General features: G+C 32.5%; 1 protein-coding gene across 1 annotated transcript; it reads right to left on the bottom strand.

Annotated features, from left to right (window-relative positions):
• Nucleotides 1-4,104: 4,104 nt before the first annotated feature.
• Nucleotides 4,105-7,992, bottom strand: LOC134687321 (uncharacterized). The gene is made up of 2 exons (XM_063547524.1): nucleotides 5,972-7,992; nucleotides 4,105-4,491 (listed from the first exon to the last, which is right to left on the bottom strand). The coding sequence occupies exons 1-2, from the start codon at nucleotides 7,619-7,621 to the stop codon at nucleotides 4,285-4,287; spliced, it is 1,857 nt and encodes a 618-aa protein (XP_063403594.1). The 5' UTR covers nucleotides 7,622-7,992; the 3' UTR covers nucleotides 4,105-4,284.
• Between the last annotated feature and the right edge of the window lie 233 nt (nucleotides 7,993-8,225).

Genomic DNA, 8,225 nt, shown 5'->3' with positions numbered 1-8,225 from the left:
AGAAAACTAAAGAATAAACAACACTTTATTCATGCTATAAATCCGGTATTAAATTTGTATTAAGGTCCTTACCTTAAACTTCTACTTATATTGCTCTCATTAGATATAAGTAAATGTGGTATGAGAACCAATGAGACAACTCTCCATCCAAGTCACAATTAATAAAAAGTAAACCAGTATAGGTACAAGTAAGGTCTTCAAAACGGAGCATTTGCTAACACCGAACAGCAAGCTATAAAGGGTTATAAAAAGAGAGTTAAGCCTTTTCAACTGATTTTTCTAGTTTGTTCTTATGTTGTACTGTTATACCACTGTCCCAGGTTAGGGGAGGGTCGGAATCCCGCTAGCATGTTTAACCCCGCCTCATTATTTATGTATGTGCCTGTCCCAAGTCAGGAGCCTGTAAATTCAGTGGTTGTCGTTTGTTTATGTGTTAAATATTTGTTTTTCGTTCAATATTTTACATAAATAAGGCCGTTAAATTTCTCATGATTTGATTTACATTGTCTTATCGGGGCCTTTTATAGCTGACTATGCGGTATGGGCTTTGCTCATTGTTAAAGGCCGTACGGTGACCTATAGTTGTTAATGTCTATGTCATTTTGGTCTTTTGTAAATAGTTGTCTCATTGGCAATCATTCCACATCTTCTTTTTTATAGTGTAAAATCATTTAAAAGGGAAAACTAACGGTATAATCTATATAAAATTCGAAAAGCGAGAAAAACTTATGGACCACAGCAACAAAACGACAACTAATGAACATCAGATTTCTGTGTTTGAGATTTTTATTTTGCCATTTGATTTTTATGACAGTTCCGTTTTGAATTTTCCTTAGAGTTCAGATTTTACTTTTTGAAAGTTCTAATAGTTACCAACCTTCATCATTATCTGAAACAATAGTGTAACATTACAACATAGAAAGACACACTATTAATATCAAATGAAATAAATTAACTCGATCAGATGACATATTAACACTAGTGAACATACACGGAACGCGTTATTTGGATCTATGCTACCATGTACATACAAAAGCAATGAAATAAGGGGTGAATAATTACAATAGCAGTATTATACATGAAAACTAATAGACTTAGACTGTTGAAACTGTTCTATAATGGAAAAATGAAAAAGAATATTGTAAAGACATTTTGTTTTTGATGTGTGTCAATTGCGTATTGTCCTCTACATCATTTTTATACATCTATCACAACGGTTATCAAGTTATTTGTGCCTTACATATGATATAATAGATACCGACAGACTAACTCCTTGTCATTATTTAAACATATGTGACAACCAACACATTTACTTTATGAAATATTCTAATTCGCAGTCCTTAACATCCTTCCAGTTCGTTTTGGTATAGCATGACATTGTTTAGTAGAATTTGCTCGATAAAATTTTCCATTTTTCATTTCATTTACGTTGTCAAGAAACGGATTATATCGGGAAACATTGTGTGGCCTAGCTTCATATTCTTCATGATCAGAATCGTATTTTATAATAAAATATTTGTTCGATTGAGTATGAGTTGGTTTTTGTAATTCTTCATGTCCACCAAAAACAATACATTCTTCGTATGTGATAATAGGTTTAACTTGCCGATGTATTTGAACTTTATTTTGAAATGATTGGTCTTTAACATGTAATATATAAGGCGATTTCAGCATTCTCCTTTTTTCATCAGCTTTTCTGGCATTCGATTCTTTGTAAGTATCTTTTCCTCTTGAATATGTTGTCTTTCCGTTATTAAAATGTACATGTGTATTTCGTGTGCTTGTACTGGAAGCGTTTCTAACTTCTTTCATCGAATCGTTGTGTTTTGATATTAAGCCTTTCGTACTTTCTTTAATTACAGTCCTATCAATATCAGCTGTTTGTTTCTCTTTAGAATCACGGTCTTGATTGGTATTTTGTTTAGCTAATACATCTTCAAGCCGCTTGATAAGTGTTTCTGCAAATTTAGCATGTTCTTTATTATTTTCCTCTTTGCTACGTATTTTAGTTTTTTTCTTTTTCTTTTTCTTTATGTTTCTTGATACATTATCTGTATCATGTAATACATTTTCTAAATTTTCAGGGTGCTCTTCAATAGTTTCTGATGTTTGAAAAATATCTTTTGTAGGTTGTTCACGCTTTTTTAAACTTACACTACTTTGATGACATTCGTCTTTTGAGCTTGACACTGACTCTCTACATTCTTCATTCTTGTGATCTGAATTGTTGTTGTTGTTTTGACCTACTTCCTTTAGATCTGAGTGTTCAGCAGTTCTTAATGAAGATGGTTCCTGCACATTCCCCATGGTACAACAAATAACACCAAGATATCCCTGGTTTTTCGATTGTTCATACTTTCCACTTTTCTCTTTCACTTCACCGTTGTCTGTTTATTCTTGTTTTTAATTAATCCCAAAATTTATCACTTCCTTGTTTGTGATTAACACACAGACTAACAGCAAGTATGTCCTTAATTTTTAACCTGTTTTTTAAACATTTATTAACCGCTTCACGATAAGTGTATAATTTGTTTTGGCACATTGCATTGTTATGCACAACAAACAAAACGTATGTACCAAATTAAAGATAGACAAGGATATTATGCATTTAAACTTAGCCATCCGTATACAGTTGCTATTCAGATAAAATTTCCATTTAAAATTTCAAATGAATCAATATAAAAATTGAATAAAACATGCTTTTTAATGTGTGTATACGTAAATCTAGATCTACAAGCTATCGTTTCTGAAAATTTGACTGGTATTGTTTTCTCATGCACATGTAAGTCTTCTTCCTAATGATTCTTATTAATCTGTTTTATTTCAAATTCTGGTTATTTCATGTTTTTCTGGAATGAAAATCTTGTAACATGTGCTCATATATTTTTCTATCATTCTGGAGCATCTAGTATTTATTTCCACAACTTTTATAATACAACCATGGAAATACAAGTCAAACTTAATTTGAGGAATTGATGTGGAACCCTATGGACAACATACTTTCATAATTTTCTCTCAACTATTCTTTCGTGTCTAGTTGTTCAATTATATCCGAAATTCGGCCATGTTGATAGAACTAATACAAGCAAGACTAGATGAGACAATCAAAAATATGATCTCCTGAAACCACACGCGTATGACAATATATTTTGAATAAAGGGGATTGGAAAAATACAGTTATTCGAAACTGAATCTATTAAGAGTTGTCTTCTCTTGCTAAATATTAACTTTTCTTTTACAGAATCATTGGTAGCTACCATATTTAGATATCTCAGGGGTGAAATATTTTATTTTTGAACCTTGAAATAATTAAATGTTAAAACCAATTTCAACCATATCACAACTAGATCATAATAATTGAGACTGAAGACTTATCGGACCTCCGCTCTTCAAGAAAATTAAATATAAAAAATGCGTGACTTATTTTCACTCATACTTACGCGATAATGATTATTAGCGTAAGATCATTATCAACCTTTCACAAAAATAAGGAAAAATTGAAAAAAACACTGAACACGTTTCATGGATTTCTGGATTTCATCAGGATCCCTCAAACCCAAACGCTTAGAAGTCAATAATAAGACCAAACCGCGACAGAGCCATCGACCAAAAAGAAACTAAAAAGAATAGCATAATTCATCTAAGTTAAACTTTGCTTGATGAAGTTAAAAGCAAAGTTTCTTGATATTTTCAAATGATTTACAAAAAAACGTTTGTTATAATCAATTGTACCGAATTACTGACTATTGATGGGATGAAACCCTGGAGGACTGATATTCTATTAATAGCGGAATCGCTATGTGACCTTTAGTTATTAACTTCTACGTCATTTGATCTCTGGTTTAGAGTTGTTGAAATGTCAATCATACCACAACTTGTTTTTTGTTTGTTTTGTTTTTATAGTTATCAGTTGTCTCGTGTGATCAGTGCTATACTCTTTATTTGGTAAATAGTATTAACTTAAACTAGCCTTTAATTAAGAACGTTGATGAATGTAAAAAACATTAAATATCATGGAGCACGAAAACCAAACTAATTTACACTAGAACAACTAACTACAAAATGTATATGACAAACTTATAATTAAAGAGTTGAAACCTTAGTTGAAACCTTCGCTCAAATACAAATACACAGTTACAAAATAAAAATTTTTAATAAAAAAATAGCATGTACGATAAAACAGTTGATACATTGCAAATGGTACCGTGGTAGACTAACAACATCGGTCCGGACCTCAAAGCTTCATAACATGTACTACTTTAAGTCTTGAAAAGTAGTATTTATTTATGTAGTACAATAAGTTTGATTATGTCGTGGTGACTTATAATTTGATCTGAATCCATAGTACTTTTTCTTTGATTCCGGTAAATCAGAGTTTTTTAAATGCTCTCTTTCGTAAACGAATCTCTTCACCGGTTCATGTCTTTCCATGTAGTCGTTCATTGTATTCCATCCGCCACCAACCTTGACTGCATAATCGGGATGTTTTTTCTGAAATAATTACAGTGGAAATATAATTAATCGTACTATAGTCAATGATAACAGTAGAAGTTGTTTTTCCTATACTGGTTGAATTTTACTTTTTGACACTTTGCATTGCGTTTTAGGGTTAATTTAAAATTCGTTTATGTAAAATATACGTATATTGGCGTTGCTCAAGTGTATATTTTTTTCTGACTATTCGTGACATCTTTTCTAAATCAGAAGAATGTTGGATGTGTACTGATTAATACTGTTGTCTCAGGTGCATGCTTTTTAATTAGTTTTTATTTGCTTTGAAATAGCTATCAGTAACTGCGTATACTCTTAAATCTGTACTTTTTTCTGTGTCATTTTGTTATTTGGAGATATACGTACCGGTCTACTTTGACTCAGTTTTTTTGTCAGACGTGTTTCTATTTGTATCCAAAAGAACAACCCTGTAAATAAGTATGTGCCTGTCGTGTCATGAGCCTGTAATTCAGTATTTGTTGTTTATTTTTGGTGATATAAAAGATGACATAGGCAAGACTACGACGGGATGGTTGAAAAAAACCACAACGATTACACACCCAAAGAGAAAATGTACGAAAAGACAAACAAGATTATAGAGTATCAAATGCAGCCTTTTGGCTAAAAATCAACTGAATATTATTTTTTCATGATCAGTGTATAAGACAACTGTTAAGACTAATAACTTTGGTTTATTCACACTTGTTCAGAACATTTGCTAGGGAAAACAATCAATACGTATCGTTCATGTTGTTCAGTAGGTTTTCACACAATTCAGTATATTTTTTAAATGTGTACAGGAAAATACATTTTACTGAATGGTCTGAACATAGAATAAACATATATTGATGACTGCATCACTATGCAAGCGAAATACTGTGGATTCATTTATGTTCGTTGGTATCAATTTTCGTGGATTGGTGAAAACTTGCATATTCGTGGATATTTGATTTCGTGGTTTTGACAATCTCTGTATATTAAGCCTATTACACATATGTATTTCGTTGAACATTTGTTTCGTGGACAACCCATAACCTCGAAACCCAAGAAAATTGGTATCCAACGAATAATAATGAATCCACAGTATTCGAACAGTACGGAATTTACCACAGCAGATAAGTCTAAAAATGTATCGAAGGACCAAAAACGTCTCACTTACATATTGTGTGTAGCCTTAAGAATATTTTTTGATCAAATTGATTTTCAATTGATAATTGTCTGGTCTTTATCTACAAAATGGTACATTGCAGACAGTGACTGAGCAATACGAACCCACTCGGAAACTTGGGGCATCTCAGGTACTCCGAAAGGGCAGGCAGCTCGCAATGCATCAGTATTGTACATTACAAGCACAAATCATGAGATATATTTTTTACTATTTTTTGTAGAAATTGGTTTAGTCGTTATTTCATGATTCAATTAAAAAAAAATTCTATTTAAATTTTAATCTTATCTGTATTATTTCTTTTCAATTTCTTACCTTACGTTTCGGTTGAGGCACGATGCGTCGTTCAAATACGTCAAATGGTTTCGGATCTACTATTTCTGTAGGTGGTCTCAAATCTATATAATAAACTAACTGGCAACCTTTTTTACGTGGCTGCGGGTACATCGATTCAAAATTTTCATCGTAATATATTTTTACGTCAATATTGTCAGGTGCTTCGTCTCGCTTGTCAGTTAATGTTTTGGAGTTGTTTCTACGATCATCAAAATTATACACATTATGGTCCTGTTTATAATTATTTAAAATTGTTTGCCGATTGTCAGAATTGAGCTTAGGATTTGTCCATACTTCTAATTGATTGCGTCTCTCATCTTTTTCCTTCTTTTCCAAATCAATCCTAACGTTCTCCTTAATGTCGTTTAGTTTCTCTTGCTCATCCAATGTGCTTGTCCCCTTTGTATTGCTAGGAAGTGGTTTTGCTGGGTTTTCGATAGTAGCGGTTATACGTGAATCGCCGGTAATGTTCGAGTTTAAACGTGGTTTGTTAACTTCATTTTGAACTAAACTTACAATATGCCTTTCCTGTGCATGTCGTCGTCGTTCTTGTTCGTATTTTCTTTGCTCTTCTCTTGATTTTACCACTTTCGAATAATCAACGAGAAGACATTCTGTCTGTGTTGATCTCGTAGACTGAGCATTATATCTGTCATTTTGTTCAATTGCAGAACTGTCAGTTGTATATCCATCGCTACTATCTGATTCAGAACTTTCATCTGAACTTGTATACGAGTAACTTTCAAAAGACCCTTTCGATTTTCTTCTGTTAGGGAAAGGTTGTTGTATATTTTTGACAATCCTCTTGTTCTCACTTATCTCATTCTGTCTACGAATTTCTCTATAGGGTCGGAGAAAGGTAACACCATCATTGTTATTCAATGCAGGTTTAGTTTGATAGGGCAAGTTATGTCTTCGTTTTTCACCTTCATGATGTCGAGTTCGAGGTAGAGTTTCTATCCTACGTCGAACAATATTATCGGATTTATTGAAAGAACCAAGTTTACTCGATTTATTTCGCTCTATTTTTCGGTCAGACGGATCATCAATGATGTGATAAGTTACGACACGTCTTGGGGATGAATTTGAAAACCTCGCAGTTTCCATTTTCGACCTTTGCATCTGTTGTTTAGTTTGATTGCTGTAATCTGTAGAAGATTCGGTTTCACTTTCACTTTCCGAATTTTCTCTGCGAACAAATCGGAAAGATGGAGAAGAATACGAATATGTTTCAAGTTCTTCTTTTTTATTCAAATTTGGTGTTTTATTATTCCGTTTTTCAGTTTGCTTCGATTGAATGACATGTACTTTATAAACTGTATTATCTCTGTAATAATCAGAAGAAGATCGAGTTTCACTTTCGGTTTCAGAATTTGTTTCCCTGACGATATGAGATGACGGATACATTATGCGGTCTCTTTCTGGTTCGTTTTGGCGCACACTATACCTTTTCATAATTCTGCCATCATGCTGTTCGGAAACTATCCTCGACGGTACAAATCTTATCAAGCGTTTTCTTTGAGGATACTTGTAGTAAACTCTTTCCTCTTCTTCTGAATAATAGTTATCATCACTATATGGATCACCGGTATCTGGTGAATATTTATGTATCCTTTTTGCTTTGTACATATTACTGAATGGTGATAGTTTATAGCTTTACATTGGTTCGATATCTTTTTTAGCTAGCCATTCTACCTGGAAGAAGGTGGCCATAGCTTCTGAAAGTACGAATTATCGGTAGGTCTCTGCTGTTTTCGAACAATTTAGACTCAATAATGGCACTCGTCTACGAAGATGTACAGACAGACCTCAAAACTGATCGTTATTTCGAAAATCCAATATTCAATATTTGTTTTGTCTATTGTCAATTTAAATTGTAATATTGACGTTTTATTTGTCTTTCAACATTACATAAAAGACATGCTTACAACTAATTGTACTGGTAAATATACCGTCCCCGAGTGTATTGAAGAATGTTGGCATGATACCAAATTATGATCAAACTGAAACACTATATATATATCAGATTATGCAGTGGTTTGTTTCAAACATCAACTATAGTTTTAAATCGGCTTTGTAATAAATGGATGTGTAGTAAACTTTATATGTCTTTAGGTCATTATCTTTTATGTCAAATAAAGGATATAATATATATTTAATATAGATTAAAATTTGCCTAGTCTCTTTGTTGGAAGAAATATAATATTTTATTTAAATGAACCGAGTATTAAAC

This window comes from Mytilus trossulus, chromosome 10 (assembly GCF_036588685.1).
Source record: "Mytilus trossulus isolate FHL-02 chromosome 10, PNRI_Mtr1.1.1.hap1, whole genome shotgun sequence".
Classification (NCBI taxonomy): domain Eukaryota; kingdom Metazoa; phylum Mollusca; class Bivalvia; order Mytilida; family Mytilidae; genus Mytilus; species Mytilus trossulus.
The sequence above is the reverse complement of the archived record's forward strand: the minus strand, read 5'-3'. Positions and strand labels throughout refer to the sequence as shown.

Excerpts from the sequence above, each read along its gene's own strand:
- LOC134687321 (XM_063547524.1), bottom strand. The coding sequence starts at position 7,621 with ATGTACAAAGCAAAAAGGATACATAAATATTCACCAGATACCGGTGAT. Across the intron at positions 4,492-5,971 it reads TGCCTCAACCGAAACGTAAG|AAAAAACATCCCGATTATGC; the intron begins GTAAGAAATTGA and ends TAATTATTTCAG.